General features: G+C 41.1%; 1 protein-coding gene across 5 annotated transcripts in view; it reads right to left on the reverse strand.

The window, feature by feature from the left end:
• WDFY2 (WD repeat and FYVE domain containing 2) overlaps nucleotides 1-19,728 on the reverse strand; it is a 173,115-nt gene that overhangs the window by 15,703 nt on the left and 137,684 nt on the right. For all 5 annotated transcript variants that reach the window (XR_014236943.1, XR_014236944.1, XM_082365592.1 and 2 more), the window contains one exon: nucleotides 11,731-11,857. Coding sequence is in view for 3 of the 5 variants with exons in the window: in XM_082365592.1 (XP_082221718.1) it covers nucleotides 11,731-11,857 (127 nt within the window). In the remaining 2 variants the exon portion in view is untranslated. The remainder of the gene's footprint in view (nucleotides 1-11,730; nucleotides 11,858-19,728) is intronic.

Below are 19,728 nucleotides of genomic sequence, written 5' to 3' on the forward strand. Positions count from 1 at the left end.
TTTGGAAATTAAGCCCTTGTTGACTGCATCATTTGCAAATATTTTCTCCCATTCCATAGGTTGTCCTTCCATTCTGTTTATGTTGTCCTTTGCTGTGCAAAAGCTTATAAGTTTAATTAGGTCTACTTGTTTATTTTTGCTTTTATTTCTTTTGCTTTGGGAGACTGATCTAAGAAAATATTGCTACAATTTATGTCCAAAGGGGAAAGTGGGGGAGGGGTAAATTAGGGGTATGGGATTAGCAGATACACACCACTATATATAAAATAAACAACAAGAATTTACTGTATAGCACAGGAAACTATATTCAACATCTGGTAATAACCTATAATGGAAAAGAATCTGAAAAAGAATAGGTATATATATAACTGGATCACTTTGCTGTCCACCTGAAACCAACACAACATTGTAAATCAACTATAGCTCAAATTTTAAAAATGCTCGTGTAAGATGCTAAGGCCCCAAGAAGAGGTAGTCTTTGTCAGTTACCAACACTTAAGGAAAAAAGCTGTTGAACTGGTTATAATCCTACTGGTTCCTTAACTGATTAATTAAGTAAAATCTGCGCCATCTGTTCATGTTATATTTGTAAGGTCATCCAACGAAATGCCCGCTGGGCGTACCTGACGGAGCCAGGTAACCTGTGCTGCCCGAGACGTGAGGCACCAGCACGGCTCCCAGGGTGAATCCAACACAGCAACAGACTTGAGTTTCACTGATTCTCTGTCTCTCTAGTTTTCATGCCCTCTTTACTGATTTTGTCTTTTGTTTTTCTTTCTCGTTCATACATGGCTGACAAGTTATTCCCCCTTGGTGGGGAATTCAGTTTCAGGGTCTCACAATTTGATCACCAACAAAAGATGATAGAGACCTATGTTCCCGTGGCAAAGACAGAACAAGGAATCTGGTTTCTTGGTTGTTTTTGTCTGAATATTTTTCTATTTTGAGCTCAAATTCATTAAGAATTCTGTGGCCACTGGGAAGGAGAATAACTCCGTGAAATCTCGATTGGTGATTTTTTGTGTGCTTTTGTGTTTACTTTTGACTTGTGGCTGCAGTTGTAGGACTGAAGCCATTAAGCTCTGTGCGTCTGTGTCTGCAATTCAGAAGGGCCTTTACCTCTTGTGTATGGAATGCCTTCCTGTTTCCGGAGGGTACCAGTAAATTAGATTATGGCATCTTTTATATTATAAGCACTTGCTTATAAAGATAAGCAAGTGCTTATATAAATTAAATATTCCTAAACTTCACAGAAAATAAGGAAACTGAACCTCTAAAACTTTAAATTTACTAGACTTAAAAATTATTCCACAGAAAATACACCCTAACTCAGTGATATTTTAAGAATCCAAGTTCACAAAATTAGGGTAACTCTTTGGCAAATAAGACTAGCATGATGAGTTTTAAAACACAGGTATGTCTTTTTCTGGATTAATCAGTGTTAAATATAATGCAAATGTACATTTTGTTTTACTTGGGTTGATTTCTCCTAAATTTATATAGGATAACTAGTCAAATAAGCTAATATTATGCCTATATAATGTTTAAGATTTTGAAAAATAAGTTTGTGTTCAATTAATTATTCTGATAAACTTTTTATATATACAGCAATTATGTTTTATAGCATATCAACTTAAAGATCATTCCCAAGATCTTTAGGTAACTTACAATGGACTAATGGTAAGTTGAGCTAATTGATAGTCATTGGATACCTATCTAATTTCTAAGTAACTGAAACTTTGATTACAAAGCATAATAAGCATATATGATTATATATGTTTGCCTATTTTTATGCGCTGTAGAGAGGCTGTAACTGAGGTGAGTCATGTCAAATGAACGTGTTCCTTTTTGCCACTTTCAGGGGATGCAAAAGTGATGAATGTCACAGTAGAAATTGATGTCACGTGATTCATGAGCTGTGCTAGTCTAGCTGTGCTAAAATGCCTGCATGTGATGGAAAGTTCTCAATTATCCACATCCTCCCTCCTCCCAATCTTCTCTATGAAATATGAGTTAGTTACTTTGGTTAATTATTATAATTAAAATGGGTGGTTGAGACTATGCCAGGTGCAGTAATGAAAAGGAAATACAATTGTGTCTGTGTTTTTGTTTTGGGGGAAGAAAAAAAAAAAAGAGTAGTGGTTTGTTTTTGGTTTTTTTTGCTGCACCACATGGCCCGTGGGATCTTAGTTCCCCGACCACTGACCGAACCCGGGCCCTTGGCAGCGAAGTCAAATCAAATCTGAGAAATTTTTAAACTATTGATTCATCTGAAAATAGCAATGATGAATCCATTGCATTTTAACATAAATAACATATATTTTGGGAAAAACAACTATATTTCCCAAAACGAAATATTTTGAAGACAAAATGGCATTGTTTAATATTTGTGCAAGTCTTTCTAATGTCTGGCTTAATAGGCAGGAACCAAATACTCATCTCTTTCTGCATTTGTTATAATGTCACTCAGGTAGCCTCTGGAAAACTCCATCTTATACTTTCGAGAGAGCATAAATGAATGAAAAAGGCAATTCTAAAGTAAAGTATAAATTTGTTCCAGAATATAAAAGAGAGAAATAAAAGACAAAACATGGAAAATGAATTTTATTTGCTTTGGTTTATAATACTCGAGTCTTTAAAAAAAAGCTATAAAATACATTAAAATTTTGGCATAGTTCCCTCGCTTTTGATGGCTTGCTTCCTGAATTTACTGATTAATGCCTTGGACTACAATGCAAAAGGATATTCTTTACCTTCTATGGAATCTGCCTAGCTAGCAGAGATTCTGTGTCTCACGAAAATTATTTTCAGAGCTTTATGTTGACTTGAAAAGTTCTTGATTATTTAAGAAAAGAAAAAGAAAAAGGGCCCTCATTTGTGAAAAGACCTAAATTCTTTAAGACTGTGTTACTTTCTACATTTATTTTCAAATGTTTTCTTGTTACTTCGATTATATAGATAACCAAGTATTGTTTCTTAGGCACCTGTGCTCCTATCTTAATCAAGTATCTAAAGATATCAAGTATCCTCTGAAAATGGTTTTGCTTTCCCACACTGAACCCTGTATTTTGGGGAAAAAAATTTTTTTAGCATATTTTTAAATGCTAAAAACGATCTTTAGATTATCTAAAACTATCTTTAAGATTTTCTAGAGGGGTCCTAGAAAAATCATAAAGATTTGTTCCCTTTTCCTTATAAAAACAGAGGTGCTATACATAATTGCTGTGTTACTAATTGCATTTGTTTACTGTGTTACAGGAAGAGCTGTCAGATCAGAGGAGATGCTTAGTTTTCCCTAGGTTAAGTCAGTATGGGTAAAATATTATTAATATATTTCTGAAATTGTATATTGCATGGGAAGACCCCGGAGATTTATCAGTGCTCTCATTGTCTGTTTTTACCTTCAGGCAAAGTACTGATCAAATCTCTTAGGAAATAGTTATGTAGGGTATCTCAATAGAGAATTTTACTCTTCTCAATTCTGATATTATTTATAACAGTAAAAATTAACCATTAAGTCTCTAATATCTACAGGTAACTTTGTATTATTCTGATTCTTGCCTGAAGCCTCCACTATAAGCTACAGGCCAGAAAGGTCAATCTCAGAGTTTCCTGGGAAAGAACTCTATATACCAGGTATTTTTAAATACTGGTATTTAAACGAATAGACTCTTAGGCAAAGGTTACTGAACCGACATTGCTTAGATAATCTGTAAACTGTGCTAGTGGATTGAGTCAGGATTTCCTTGGATTTCTGGACTCTTTTTAGTCTGCATGCAGATGGCTTCACAAATGCAGACTGCTGAACCAAAAACCAGCAGAACAAGAATTAATGACACAGGACTGAATGAACTGAAGAGGGGAATTTTACTGTGGTTACCTGTCTGGAATACCGTTGACGCTGCTTTAATGTTCTATTTTTTGGATATATGAGGATGCCTTTTCTCTTACTTTTTATGCTATCTCTAACTCACAATTTAGTAAATTCTGCTTTGATAAGCTAAATCCAAACATTTAAGAATGATATCCAATTCTCAGAGATCCCCCAGAATTCAAAATCTGTTACTGGGTCCCCTTGATTTTCATGGCAATATAGTTATTTCACAGGTTTAATTAGACCCTATCCATAGTATATCATTGGGCAAACAAGGCCTTACCTAGAGTATCATATTAGAGGATAGTGTTCATTGAATCAGATATGACTAGCCCATTTAAGAATTAAGGGAGCCAATGCCTATAACCATCCCCCTCCCAAAAGGAAAACTGGCCTGGTACCTGGTTTGCAGGGTCCTGGCCTTACAGGTGGTAGGAAAGCTACCAGGCCAGGAAGCTAGCAAATGTTGAAAACCTCGAGGAATTCAACCAAGGTTATTAAGTACTATAGGTGAAAAATGGTGGAGATTTTCTTGGGCTTAGTTTCCTAGCCTTGGGATAGCAGATAACAGAGGTTCTGAAAAGCTCAATCCAAGATTCCTTATAAAAACTTTTGTAAATTGTGTGGGCTTAACAGTTGTTTAATACTATACGGCTCCATATTTGCAAAGCAAACCAAGACGGCCTACGGGTTAATTAACACTCTTATTGCACCAATGTAAATAATTAGGCCAAACTTTATGAGACCAGCCTTTTTTTTTGTGATCAAGAATAATCTTTGAGATTATTCTGATTACAGGAGAGGAGGGGGAAGAACTCGCAGGTAGATCAAAAAACTTTGAAATGGGCAAAAAGAAATTACTGGGTATCTTTTCAATGGAATATCAGGTGTGGTCTAGCACACCCTTATGGGTTTTCTGACTCTATGGGGGTCTGTACCTTCAGTATCTTTATGCTATTTTATAACTCTGTAAGTTATAGAAAACTGATACTACTGCAAATGAAGTCTATACAGTGAAGATGCAACTAATTTCCACATCCTGTTCCTCACATGGAAGAAGTCAACTGTGAAAATACAAATTCATGGCAGCATTCTCCATTGCCTCTGCATGTTTCTACTCTTTGGATTTTCCTTTGAACTGGTTGTAACATCTTACCAGTTCCTTTATTAATGAATGACTAATATAAAATCTTTGACATGTATTCATTAAAAAACAAAGTCAATTGTTTTCTGTCTCTCCTGGTTGTTCCTTCATACGTTTTAGAGTATGGACTGACACAACCGTGACATTCCGGGGCAAGAAGGAAAATCTACCTATTTGAACAGATTCATAACCGCCCTGTGATTTGAACTACATCTCATTTGTTAAGGCACCTTGATACACGTCAAGGATCTTGCAAAACGAAATAAGCTACAGAAGGAACTGCTTTGCCACTCATAGCTGGCAGCAACATTCAGCAACAGATACATAATTTATGGGACTCCAGTCCTGTTAATATTCCAACACAGAAGAACACAGTGATGAATGCTGTAGCCCAAGCTTCGTAATAAAGCTGCTCAGGGGCTTCTTGATTTAAGGATTCAAACTACAACCACCTTGCAGTCAAAAACAAGATGAGGGAACATCCCCAGGTTCACAGATCAACGGTTATAAAAAGTAAAAGATACCTTCTTCTTGCATTCATGTTTCATCTGGCATCACTGTAGCATTTATACTAGAAAGCATCTCAAAACTGGTTATTATTTCATAGATGAGCATTCCATGAACTGCACTGCAAATCTCTTATGAGTGTATAAAGACCCCCCTTTGCACAACCAACAGGCTCCACCATCTACAAAGACTATTCTTAGTGGGATGGCCGCACTTCCCTTCTCACCAGCCCTAGAGGGAGTATTTCTGATCGGGCCAAGCTACGTAACACGGAGGACGCAACACAAAAAGAAAACAAAGGTCCCCTTGTCAAAAAAAAAAAGAATTACAAGATGGTGAGAGTAGAGCATTAAACCAAGCACAGGACCCTTCTAAGCGTGAGGCCTCGTACGATTGCATAGGTCACACGCCCATGAAGCTGGTCCTGTGTCTGACGCTTCTTAAAGAAAAAGGGTAGAGAAGCCTTTATCCTCTTTATAGAAACAGATTTTCAGAGACAGGCTAACATCTACCCAAACGTCAACTTAGGCCCTGTTCCATCCCCAAAGTAGGGGGGACTTAAATGTACAGCAAAGAAATGAAACTTTCCAAAGTATGAAAAGTCCCAGCTCACTTGGTGAAATCTAACCAGTTAAGCATCTGCTTCTAGAGATCTCTCTCTCTTATATTCGTAACTCCCACATTCCTAAGTTTTCCAGACTTCCTAGGACCAGAGAAGGTCCGTGACCGATCCACACATGAGAGGTCTCTGGGATAACTGATACTTAGGGTAATCCCACACCAAAGGGACCCTAGAAGGATCGTCTCCCCAGGGATTCTTGGACAACAGCCAAGGCTGAACCTGAACTTGGGGTCTCCTTTCTGGGAACACTGGTTTGAGCATCAGCAACATTTTGCTGTTCACTGGCTAGAGTGGAAGTTCAGATTAGCCACTGGCCCTCTGTCCACTTGCAATTTCCTGAGAACACTGTACTTAGTTCATGTAGTTCTGTTTGGATAATCCTGAGAATGATGAGAATCTCTTCATCTCCTAAGCTCCAGATCAAGAGGGAATCCCCCACTGAGGCCACCTACTTTCCAGTAAAATGGCAAACTGACCCACCTTTACCACCTTTTCATACGTCTAGCACAGCTCCACAGAGGCAGGGACTGTTTTCTTAGTCACCTTTGGGTCCTAAGAGCCCAATACAAAGTCTGATCTGTAGACGGAGCTCAATGAACATCTGCTGAATGTATTAGGTATAGAGGGAGTAGGTGTACGTGGCAATATTTCCATTGGAAATGCTACAATCAGGGAGAAACAGTAATCTTATCTGAAAGCTTGATTTTTGAATTATTATCATTTTTATTAACAAGAATAATGTTAACAATTGCCACTAATTACCCCTTATTCTTGTGCTGATTATTTTACATGCATTGTATTATTTATGATTTTTGACAACCTTTGAGGGCTTTTCTTTCCAATATTATCCTTATTTTAGAGATGAGGAAACTGAGGATCAGAGATGAGGTGCCTTGCCCAAGCCTACAGAGCCCTCAGCAGAAGGGCTGCCTCATATACAGCCTGGCCTGACTCAAAGGCTGTTATTAGTCACCACGCTATACAACCCCTCTCTCTTTGACGAGATGCTACCCTCTGTAAAGAACTTTAGCTGCTAATAGTTTGACCTATTATGTCTTTAGTTGGCTAAATAGTTAAAAATAGAAAAGACATATCTTCCCATCACCCCTAATGATTCTCTAGTGTGACAATGAGAAACGCTCCTAATCTCAGATTCGGAAGGAGAGAAAGCTTTCATACATATTTATCCTTGGTCCCTCTTCCCCAAACCCAGAAGAAGCTGAATGCAAGAATTTTACTTCCTTTCATAACTTTGATATAAGAGAAAAGCATAAATTCTCCCAATGTGTATTAATTTATGAATAGCCTATTTCTTTACCAAAAGAATTCGAAGATGCTTATAACAAAAGTCTTACCCATGGTAAGAGTAGGAAGAGAGAAACCCAGAGCTGGGGCTGTGGAAAGAGGAGGCAAAGACACAGGCCATGTGGGCCCAGGGTCACGGCTGTGACTGAGCTTCATGCAGCCTATGGATACCAGTCTTGGAGGAGGGATCCATCACAAGGGACCACGCAGACCTTTACCTGTACTTTAAATCAAGTTACCATTAAATTAAATTGCCGGAAAGTCTTAGAGTCCTAAGAAAACAGTATTAGAAAGAAAAAATGTGGCCATGAAAGAAAAGTTGGTCATGAAATGATAGGTATTATCCGAGAATAAAAAAGGATCTAAAAGGTCCAAGTCCCATGATTAGATTTGACAAGGTGGGCATGGGACAATAAATGTCCAGGTTGATGCTTCAATAATATCCATCTAACTGGTAACTGATTCTTGAAAAACATAACTGGTCCCTGAAATTGGAACCTTTTCTTTGCCTTTCTTTCCCCAGAGCTGGCACGTAATCATGTTCTACTTGCTGCAGGGAATAAAAATACCCAAATGCTTCAAATGCAGATAATATTGTACTACAGAAGTATACTTTCTCAGCTTTTTTTCCTCGGACTTGGAAACATTTTTGCTGTCATCAATCACTTACTTGTGCTAAAGCTCTCTCTGCTTTGATGGGATTTTTACACATCAAATCAAACTAGCTACATAAACGTTGTATTTCCGCCAATGAAGGATGGTGTGAAAGCTCAGAACCCGGGACAGAAGCCACAGGGAGCTGTCCCTCCACACTATGGCTGGACGTTTCCAGAAGAGGGGAAGGCAGTCTCCCCACCCTGAAGGGTGGGGAATCTCTGGTCCAGTCTGCTCTTCCCGGTGCCCAAGCTCAACGATTGGGTCCCTGATTTGGAACTCTGGCCACCAACAGTCATCCTGGGGGAAGGTGGGAAAATGAGGAATTGTAGGGGAGCAAGGGGCAGCCTGGGGCCCCAAACAGAAAGTCTTTGGCCTCTAAAGTAGAAAAGAAAGAAAACACCATGGGGCATGGTGGGGACCGTGTTATTCAATGTTTATTTTTGTTTCCCCAGAGCCTAGCACAGCGCTGGATACAAAGAAGGTTCTGAGAAGCTTTCTCTGCTGGACTGAACTGAGGTCTGGGAAACCTAAGCTACCAGCTGGGGTCTTTGAGGATGGAAGCCCAATATTCTCACCGAAAAAATGATATCTGACCTCTCTCTTTCATAGGGTTATTATCTTAAGATTAAACTGAGGTGTCTGTGTGTTTTGAAAGCTCTTTGACAAAATATTAGGCGCTACTCAAATACAAGAATCAAGGATGGGGTGAATCGGGAGATTGGGATTGACATACATACACTATTGATACTATGTATAAAATAGATAACCAATGAGAACCTACTGTATAGCACACAGGACTCTACTCAATGCTCTGCGGTGACTTAAATGGGAAGGAAATCCAAAAAAGAAGGGGTATATGTATACGTATAGCTGATTCATTTTGCTGTACAATAGAAACTAGCACAACATCGTAAAGCAACTATACTCCAATAAAAATTAAAAAAAAAAAAAAAGAAACAAGAAAAGATTGCTGATAACTTGGAAAAAAACAAAAAACGAGGGCTTCCCTGGTGGCACAGTGGTTGAGAATCTGCCTGCTAATGCAGGGGACGTGGGTTCGAGCCCTGGTCTGGGAAGATCCCACATGCCGCGGAGCAACTGGGCCCGTGAGCCACAACTACTGAGCCTGCGCGTCTGGAGCCTGTGCTCCGCAACAAGAGAGACCGCGATAGTGAGAGGCCCGCGCACCGCGATGAAGAGTGGCCCCCGCTTGCCGCAACTGGAGAAAGCCCTCGCACAGAAACGAAGACCCAACACAGCCATAAATAATAAATAAATAAATTAATTAATTAGAAAAACAAAAACAAAAAACAAATACAAGAATCACCAAACACCAATCCAGTGGCCAATTTTCAGGGCAGAGGAATGGCTGCTGTGAACGTGGGCCTTATCCTGCCTGATGCCCTTGCCCTCCTTTCCTGCACATTCTTGGTGAACCCCGTCTTCCTCCATCTGTCAGCAGCTCCAGTGCTTCCCTATCCCCACCTCGGGCACTCAAACCCACTCTCACAGCGTGACACCAACGACGCTGAGGAAGTTTACTTCTCCTAGTTCTGTGACACCAAGGGCAACCCCTCTCAGGCTAAGACCTGGTGTCAAGGAGCCCCTCATAGACTCCACCTTATTACTAAGCTTGAATTATCAATAAGGAAAGCACCGGGCAAGGCCTTCTGCTGTTCTTCCTGTTCAAGGCGGTTCTGACCGGTAGCTCCCGATCTCACCAGCCTGTCCGCCCCGCCCACCTCCAGGGTGTGATCCTATCAGGATGGACTCCAAGTATGGCTCGTTTCATCTTCTAAAAGGCCAAGCCTGTATGTCTCAGAAACTGGAAGACCTATTAGTTTAGGTTTCATTTTTCTGGAACTGAAAGACTCTGTCTCCACTTTATAGCTTTTCCTTTCTTATCCAACTGTAGATGCAAGTCTCCCAGAACAACGTTTTGCCTAAGGACACGCAGCACCCAGTGATGCTGGCGGTGAGTACTGACACTCGCCCTGCTTGCAGTCTTTGTGAACCACTGTGTAGAAATAAAACGAGTTATGAGCTAATCTGAATGAGTCCAAGAAATATTGCTGATCTTCATTCAAAGCCTGTATTTGATTTCTCGGAGGGAGCCCGTGTAGCAGGAATTACTTGGTAGGGTAGCTAGTAACCGAGTATTAGGAAACAGGGCTGTATTTTGCTTTTCTTTTTCTTCACTTACATGGATGATGTCAACTCCTTCTGCGTGATCTCGATACGTGTCCCCTTGTCATGGAGAGAAATATAGGGGAGTGATTCCTTTCATGAGCTGATACTGAGGTCTGAGTGGTCCCACAAGCCAAGTATAGCCCCAGACAACTGATCTGTTCTCTCATGTGGGAATGAAGGACTTAGTAGCTACGTCTCTAAAATTAAACTCTAACACAAAAAATAATTATTTGTGCATGGGCCCTCTAAAACTGAATTAGCTCATATCTAATAATTCCAAACTGTAAATTTAACTACTTAGGAGAAGTTTTTGAAACTCGTGTTTCCAGGCAGATCTACAGGCAAAGCTAATGCCGCTTAAAACCAGTCAGTTCATGGGAGTTGATATATTAGAGTCATAGTTAAGATCAGGTTGAAAACTTTAAAAGTTAAAGACAATTCAGATTAGCTTCAGAGTTCTAAAGCAGATTGAAAATTCTTTTTGGCAACACGGATCAGGCTTTGCCTCCGGGGACCTCGGGCAGCACACGTGGGACAAATCAGAGTGTGGTCCAAGGGTCACTGGCAGAGCTACTTGGGAGGCTTGTTACGACACAGATGCCCGCAGCTCCAGACCAGTGGAGAGAATCTCAGAGGACAGGGCCCAGGAATCTACTTAACAGATTTCTCAGTGATTCTTTGCGGACAACAAAGTTTGAGAACCGCTCCAAGGAAGCACAAAGCTTTCTCTGCTCGTCCCCTCAGTCTCTTGAAATCCTCTCCTTCAGGAAGAAGAGCCTGATACTAATCAAGGCGAGTACTCAGTAAATATCTGGGGAAGTACAACATGTACTGGGTGAGGATATTATCTCTCCCCTTTTCCTTAAGCTGCCAGGAATCTTGAAACCACATTTGAACTCAATTATAGAAATTCTGTAGGCCTTCATAGCTTATATTCTGAAGCTCTTTTTTCTCTTACTCTCAAATTTTTACTCTTATAGTCTTCCCTGGTTCTCTTTTTTACCTTTTATTTCTTTGCTGCCATTATTTTATTTTGTGGTTTTTGTAAGCACTCTCAAATCCTCTGTGGATTAAAATGGGGTATAAATAAATAAACATACTTATGTACAGATATAAATCAAAGTGGCCATTATTTGCGTTCCTGTCATGTTATCCCCAGGCTAAGCTCCTGCCACAAAGACTGGCCCGCATGCCTTTGTTCCAGCTTTCAGCCAGGAATATTTTCCCAGAGTTCTTCATAAAAGCACCAGCAGGGAATTCCCTGGTGGTCCAGTGGTTAGGACTCGGTGCTTTCACTGCCGAAGGCACGGGTTCGAGCCCTGGTGGGGGAACTAAGATCCCACACACCCCGCAGTGCAGCCAAAAATAAAAAATAAATAAATTAAAAAAATAAATGATAAATAAAAAAAATGAAAGTACCAGCAGCCTTACTTATGTCCTTGGAGCTCAATGGCTGTTCCTTTTCTCCCACCGATGTCCCACATGATGACGGAGTGGTCGGAGCTCCCCGAGAACAACATCCGCTGGACGGGGTCCCAACAGAGGGCAGTCACCCCACCTGAGAGAACAGACACAGCTGGCCATTAGTCACAAAGTGACAACATTATTCACCAATAACTTGTGAGAGCAGAGGAGTTCAGCTCTAGCGCAATTCCTGGCACAAAACAAACTTTTGTGGAAAGAACAAATAAGTCCCCAAAGAGAAAAAAATGGGCTCCAAGAATAAAAGTCCCACCCTTTATGCATTTTTCCCCCAAATTTAATGTACCATAAAATCAATTACTGTAAAGACCAAAGGGGAATGAAAAAGGCAATTAATTGACCTTCAAAAAATAGACATAGCTCTAAGAACAGAAAATACCGCACCGTTTGGAAATATTGACCATAGTATTTAAGCCCTGTCTACCTCTCACCCCGACAGCAGGTGAGCAGTAAACGGGGCTTTAAAAAAGCTCACTTAGATTTATTTTATTCTTGAATATACGTGTTGATAGACAACAATATCAGAATTTAAAATTTATTTTCTCTCTCTGGGAATTTAAATTTATAGATTCTGGGAAAATTACTTACATCCTCAAGTGTCAGTTTCCTCAACTGTAAATTGGGGATGATGAGATTCTGGGAAAATTACTTACATCCTCAAGTGTCAGTTTCCTCAACTGTAAACTGGGGATGACGGTAATACGATGATACCACTGAGGATAATATCAGCCTAACCACTGCCCACTTCACAGGGTTACAGTGAGCGTGACTGGACCAATTACCCGGGACCAGTCTGTAAACTGTGGTGTGCAGTACAGATGGTTATTAGCACCACTCCAGTGGTGTGGCCATAAAATATTATGACAGATTTTCTTCCCTGGCAGTCCCATCATAAATCAAACTTCTTGTGTACTGAGAACAATAGTAACTTTTTATGTATAAGATGAGCAAAAAGCTTATGAATACTTAAGAATATGAGAAATACTCATTTTTTACTCATTTTTATTGAAAAATATTATATTCTGAAAAGAACATACAAGTTGCTTCTTATTTGTTGGAATCCGACATTTTTCTTCTTTAGATCATCAATTTGTTCTAATGAAGTACTGCACTTTAAAAGCTTTTAGGAAAGTTTCTCTCATATAATGTCTCAGAAGGTATTTTTTCAAGATCAAAAGGAAAAAAAAACCCCACTATCCTGGATTATGCTTAATAGCTTCTCCCTATACCTGCACAACATTCTGCGTGTATATATTCCTGTCCCTGTAAGAATACACACCACTTCCCCCAGTGCACCTGTGCTGACCACCCCCTGCAGCTCCCATCTCCTCTTCCCTCCCCCGCTCCCACCCCAAAACAAGCACAGGGCCAGCAGCAAACAGGCTCTGGTGGTACCTGTTGAATGAATGAAAGAGCAGATGAATGAAGACACAAAGATCGCTTTTTCATCCACAAATCTCGTTATTTGGAACTCCTCTGTTATGCTTACTTAGCCTTTCAAAGCTAAATATTTTCTCTTTCTGTATAACTCATCTCTCCCTGTTATTAAACTTCATGTACCCATCCCCCGCCCCTTAACCTTCCTTCAGTATCTGAGAATGTAATGCTTCAGGATATGCATTCCATCATGCAAAATGTTTATTCCCACACAGTACTAGAATGACTCACTTTGTTAAATATCTGTGGCAGAGTCAGCTAATTGTTTACTGAAATTCATGTTCCCTCTTCTTGTATATACAGCGCTCCCTGGAAAGTTGCTTCCTACAGGGGCCACATTAACTGGCCCCTCTTGCAACTAGGGGGCATGTGACCAGTTCTCAGCAAGGGAACCCAGAAAGTACACGGAAGTCATATGCATCCCTCCCAGGCCGAGGCAGTTAAGATGTTCCTTTTCCACTTTCTCTTTATACTTCCTCCTGGAGGACTCCAAGATGCCAGGACACAGAGAAATTCTAGAAGGAGCCTGGGACCCTGAATGACCACATGGAAAAGAACAGGAACATTTGCACTGGATTGTTACATGCATGAGAAAAAAGCCTTTGCATTAAGCCACTGAAATGTTGAAAGTTATTTGTTAGAGCAGTACCATTACCTACTACAATGCCATAGAATTACTAGAATATTATAATAAGGCTGGTCCAAGAGGAAGGCGAGAGTCACCCAAAGCTTCAAAAATGTCAGATAAGTGAAAAGAAGTTATTAGTTTAGACAGTTAATATTGATGCCTTATACTTAAACAGAATTAGAGAGAACCCTGGTTGGAAAACTGTTACATTAGCCTCCAAAGCAACCCACTATAAACTCTGAATTGGTTTTTCCCTCAAAATGTATCTAGAATCTAAGCACTTCTCACCATCTCCACTGCTACCATCCTTGTATGAGCGACAATTAAAATTCTTGCTTAGAAAATTAAAAAGTATGGCACATATTTTGTTGTAAAGGCTCTGGGGAAAAAAGCATTCTCATACATTGTCGATGAGGATACAAACCAGTAATATGGGGAAGGCCATATCCAACAAAACTACGTGTGCACTTAGCTCTCAACCCAGCCATCTCACTTCCAGGAATTTATCTGGAAGATACTGTCCCTGCTCCCATCAAATACACCAAAATACACACTCTATTCATCTCAGCATGGTTTGGAATAGCAAAACATTGGGAACAACTTAAATGCTCATATAAGAGAGTGGGCGAATAAACTATGGTACATTCACAGAGTACTATGCAGCTATGAAAAAGAATGGAGAAGACCTGCTGGATGGCTATGACATGATTTCCAGGATATACCGTAAAGGGAAGAAGGCAAAGTGCAAAAGAATATCTACATTATGCTACCTCTCATCTAAGAAAAAAGGGTAGATGAGAAATTACTGAGATTTGTTAACTACAGCAGGTGTGTGGGAGAGGCTGGGGAATGGGAATGGAAAAGCGATGAAGGAGAGACACTTTTGTGTTTTTTTGGTTTGGTTTCAAGTTTTGGAATCATGTTAATATTTCACATACTTGAAAACAAGTAAAAAATAAAAACTAGGAGTGTGTGTGTGTGTGTGTGTGTGTGCGTGCGTGCGTGTGTGTGTTGCTGAGGGGGAGGGGGAAGGAGAACCCAAAATGGAATATGAACAGAAACAAGTGAACCTAGCCATATTACAAATAAGTGGTACAACCTCACTGAAGGGGGTTAGGGGAAGAATTGACAAAATTAGCTATGAAAAATGGTAATAAGGCCAAATATAAAAAGATTTGTATACAAATATAGTACTCTAGTTAGTTTGTCAGATATATGATAAGAAACAGAATATTTACATAGTTTCAACCTTTCAAAGTATTTCCTCACAACATACTGATGTATTACAAAGGGTGATTACAATGGAGAAACCTGGCAGACACCATCTTAACCAAGCGATCAAAGTTAGCAGCACCAGTAAGAGGACAAATCAGTATCATGTGCCTTCTGATATGATGCACTGAGAAGGCATATCGTCCCTTTTGTTTTATTCTTATAAAAATTTAAACATAAGGAAGCATCAGACAAACTCAAATGGAGACTTTCTACAGGGGAAGGACAGTCAGGCTAGTACTCAAAAATGTCAAGGTTGGGACTTCCCAGGTGGTCCAGTGGTTGAGACTTCCCCTTCCAATGCAGGGGGCAAGGGTTCGATCCCTGGTCAGGGAGCTAAGATCCCACATGCCCTGGGGCCAAAAAAACAGAACATAAAACAGAAGCAATATTGTGACATATTCAATAAAGACTTTAAAAATGGTCCATATCAAAAAAAAATCTTTAAAAAAAGAATGTCCAGGTCATGAAAGCACAGAAAGACTGAAGAACTGTTCCAGGTTAAGGGAACTAAGGAGACGTTATCACCAAACATGGGGTGTAGTCGTGGGTTGGATTCTGAACCAGAAAAAGGATATTAGTGTGATAACTGGAGAAATGTGACTAACGTCTGCGGATTAAAGAACAGTGTTGTATCAAAATTTCCTGATTTTTGATATTTGTACTGTAATTTTCAAAGATGTTAACATGTGGGGAATAGGGGTGAAAGATGCATGGGACTCTCAGCACTATTTTGCACCTTCTTTAAATTCTGAAATTATTATACTAGCCTCATACAACGTTTCCTGCTTCCACTCCTGTCCCTGTTGTCTATTCTCCACCAAAGTGATCACTGAAGCACACAAAGCAGATGATGACACCCCTTGCTTAAATCACCCCTGTGGTTTCCCATCCCATTCAGAGTAAAACCCACAGTTCTCTCCAGGCCCTTTGTGATCTGGCTTCTGCCACTATAGGGGCTTCCCTCTCTCTCCTCCTCCACCTTACTAGCTCTGCTCCAGTCAGCTGGCCTTCCCAAAGTTCCTAGAATGGGCCAGGTTCATTCCTACTTCTGGGTCTTTGCATTTTGTTGCCTCTGCCTGTGACTTTCTTCCCCTAGATTATCACTGGCTTGTTCCCTCACAAATGCCACGTCCTCAGAGACCTCCCTTGACCACTCTTACCACTTTCCTCCTTAAGGTATTTCTCTTCAGAGCGATGCCTACTGTCCCACCAGAATATAAGTTCTAGGAGGGCCAGGGCTTTGGCTTTTTCCCACAGGATCCCCAGGATCTAGAATTCTGCCTGGCTTACAGTAGGCATTCAATAAGCAAATGATTGAACGAAGGAGGAAGTACATGAATGACTGTCCTTTGCCTGTTCTTAGGACGTGAAACAGGCACATGACATCTCTTTTCCCGGCTGACCAGTGTTGTCTGTGTGCTGGTTTTCACCTATTCCACTACTCACACCTGTTAAGTCAGGGAATGCTCATCTCAAGGAGAAGCTTTGGAGATGGTCTTGCTTGACTGGTTAAGGATTAGGGGGATAGAAAAGAGAAAGATGACAAATATATGATTTCTCCTATTTAACATGTGCTTGTGTCCCCCGCCAGATTCATATTCATATTCAATATTTGGAGGTGATTAGGTCACAGGGGCAGAGACCACATGAATGGGATTAGTGCCCTTATGAAAGAGACCCCAGAGAGCTCCCTCACCCACTCTGCTATGTGAGGTTATGGCAAGAAGACAGCCATCTAGAAACCAGGAAGTGGGTTCTCACCAGACAATGAATCTGCCAGTGCTTTGATCTTGGACTTCCCAGACTCCAGACCTGTGATAAATAAATATCTGTTGTTTATAAGCCACCCAGTCTATGGTATTCTGTTATGGCAGCCAGAATGGACTAAGACACCACGTGAAATGGGTGGCTCAGGTTCTTTAAAACATCATGTTAGATTTAAATAATGGTGGGCACTGGTAAAAAGAATGGTTAGAAAGACTTATTTAACTTTAAAGACTTAATTGGATGGGCTGTTCAACCTGTCCAAATAAACATGGAAATAATTTAAATAGGGTTTCTATGTGCCAAGTGATAGATATCATTCAGCTCCTCCTAACTAATACACACCAACATCTACCAGCACTACACCATGAGAAGCAGGCCCTCTGGCCTTTGTTGGTGACTATGGGATAAGGATGGTTTATGATGAAGAAATGGGAAGTTGATATACGGTATCAGAAGTGCAAAGGCTCTGGAACCAGATTCTAGGCTCAAATGACAGCTCTACCCTTATTAGGTATATGACCTTGAGCGAGTTATTTAAGACTTTGAGCCTCAGAAGTCTCATCCATAAAAGAGGGATGATAATAGTTTTGTTAAGATTAAATGAGTGAATATATATAAGCACATAGAACAGTGCCTAGTGCATGGGAAACACTCAATAAACGTGAGCTATGATTATAGTGCAGGAGACCTCACCTGGACCATCTCTGTGACACTGTTTTTTGTTGAGTCAGCCTAAGGCAGTGACCAGCGCGTTCCCATGCTATCTCAACCATCATAAGATCAACTAAAGTTTTAGAAACAAGATCCACCTCTAGTTTTTGCACATCACATCAGGCTGTAAGGAGCCAGAGCTGGGAAGGGGAGTTCTCGGTAACACAGGGTCAGGAAGAGAGAACAGATAACCAGGTTAAAGCAAGTCAGGGCATATTCATCAGACTCTCCCAGGGCTCAGACTGTTTATACCACAGGCTTCAGGAAGAGTGGGAAAGATGGAAGGAAAAGCTGCAAGACAGGAAACAGGATGGGACTGGGGAGGCAAAAAAATCACCCTGTGGTCCCATCCCAGTTCTATGTAAATGACCTAACAACGGGGTCTCTATTGGAGGCTGGCTTATAAATTGTAAATCACAGCATTCATTTCAAATCAGTTCAACAAGCAGCTACTGGGCATCCTCTATATGGCAGGCACTGTGCTAAGCTCTGTGGATATATTCAAAACAAATAAGACTCAGACCAACACCAACACAAATATACGATGTTAGTTCTGGGAACGAGAAGGACGCGCACGTTGTGTTTGGTGGAGCCATTCTCTCACAAGATGTTGTTGCTCCCTCTGCCTGGAGCGCCAGACCTACCTTTTATCCCCCAGGTAACTTTTTCTCCCTCTTCAAGGTGCAGCTCAGGTGCCCTCTCCTGCAGGAAGCCTTCCCTCCAACACCCCCAATCTAGGTGAGGCTCCCACCTCTGCTCATGTCTCTAAAGGTCACCATCACTCACTGGATCCAACTTTGCTGGATTATAAATCTGTCCCCACTGTAGACTTCAGGCTCCGTATCTTTGTATTCAAGCGCAGTGCACAGAGCTGGGTGCACCAGAGGTGCTCAGTGTTATGTTTACTCACCTGGCCCGTTAATTGAATGGCAAAGAAGCGCGGGAGGGCAATAAAGGAGAGCAATAAGCCGTCACAGCAGAGGCTTTGGCAGACACGGAGGGGCACAGAGGGATGGCGCGGGAGCCTCTTCCTTCTGAGGCGACTGCTGCCTCTGGCAGCTTCCTGGTGGGCAGCGGAGTCCCTTCCACGCGACACCCCTGGCGGCAGGGAGAGTCAGCCGCCTCGCGGGGCAGTGCAGACACAAGGCTCCCCGCTCTCCGTCTACACCCAGGCCGTCCTCCTCGCCCTGCATGACCCATAACCAGGATGGAGAATGAGAGCCAGGGCTGCGATGGTTGTGGGTTGCCGGGGTTTATGATATTTTAACTGACAAAAATCATTTATTCCATCTCGTTGTCCTTCACTCCAGCTTTCCGCTCCAGAGCTTTCCCTCATGGTTTCATTATTTGCCTCTCCCTGCCTTGGCCCTCCACAATATAACCCACAGAATCACTTTTAACATAAATGAATTCATTCTTAAAAGTCAAAGTTTTATCTATACTATTTTATGCTCTCATAAATGGAATTTTTAATGGCTGCATAATATCCCAAAGCATGGATGTACCTTATTTCACTTACTGTTAGGTTTTTTAACTTTTAACTATTATACGTTTTGCTAGGATGAACACTTTTATACATAAAACTTTATTCACATTTCTGATTTGGTTAGAAGAGTTTCCCAACCGTGGAACCAGATCAGAGTATAAACAGTTTTAGAAATTTCATACATGTTACCAAATGCTCAGTGAGCTAATTTTTGGAGACTTTTACAACATATCTTGCAAAAGCTGAAGACTAGGTGGAGGGTCACAAAGTCAGGGCTGGAAAGTGCCGGCTCTGTCCCCACCAGTGCGACCTGGCATCTCACCACGCACCTCCCACCACACGTGCAGGGTGAGGGTGTGCAGGCAAATGCGGCCAGAGGAGAGGCAGCCAAGGAAGCCCTCAGACCACGAAGCCTCTTGAATAGAGTATGTAACCTTTCAGTTACTGCATTTTGCTCGAGGTTGAAGTGATGAGCGTTTCTGGAAAGGTAAACGTGCTCCGTCTCTAGGCTACACCCTCCTCCTGAGACCCACAGCGGGACATCCAGCTGACTCCTCGCCGCCTCCTCAAGGGGGTCTCTTGGTCATGTTCAGTTTAAAGCACCACGATATTCTCTCACAAACCTGCTGTTATTTTCAGTAAA

Source organism: Balaenoptera borealis (genome assembly GCF_965194805.1).
Source record: "Balaenoptera borealis genome assembly, chromosome: 18".
Taxonomy (NCBI): domain Eukaryota; kingdom Metazoa; phylum Chordata; class Mammalia; order Artiodactyla; family Balaenopteridae; genus Balaenoptera; species Balaenoptera borealis.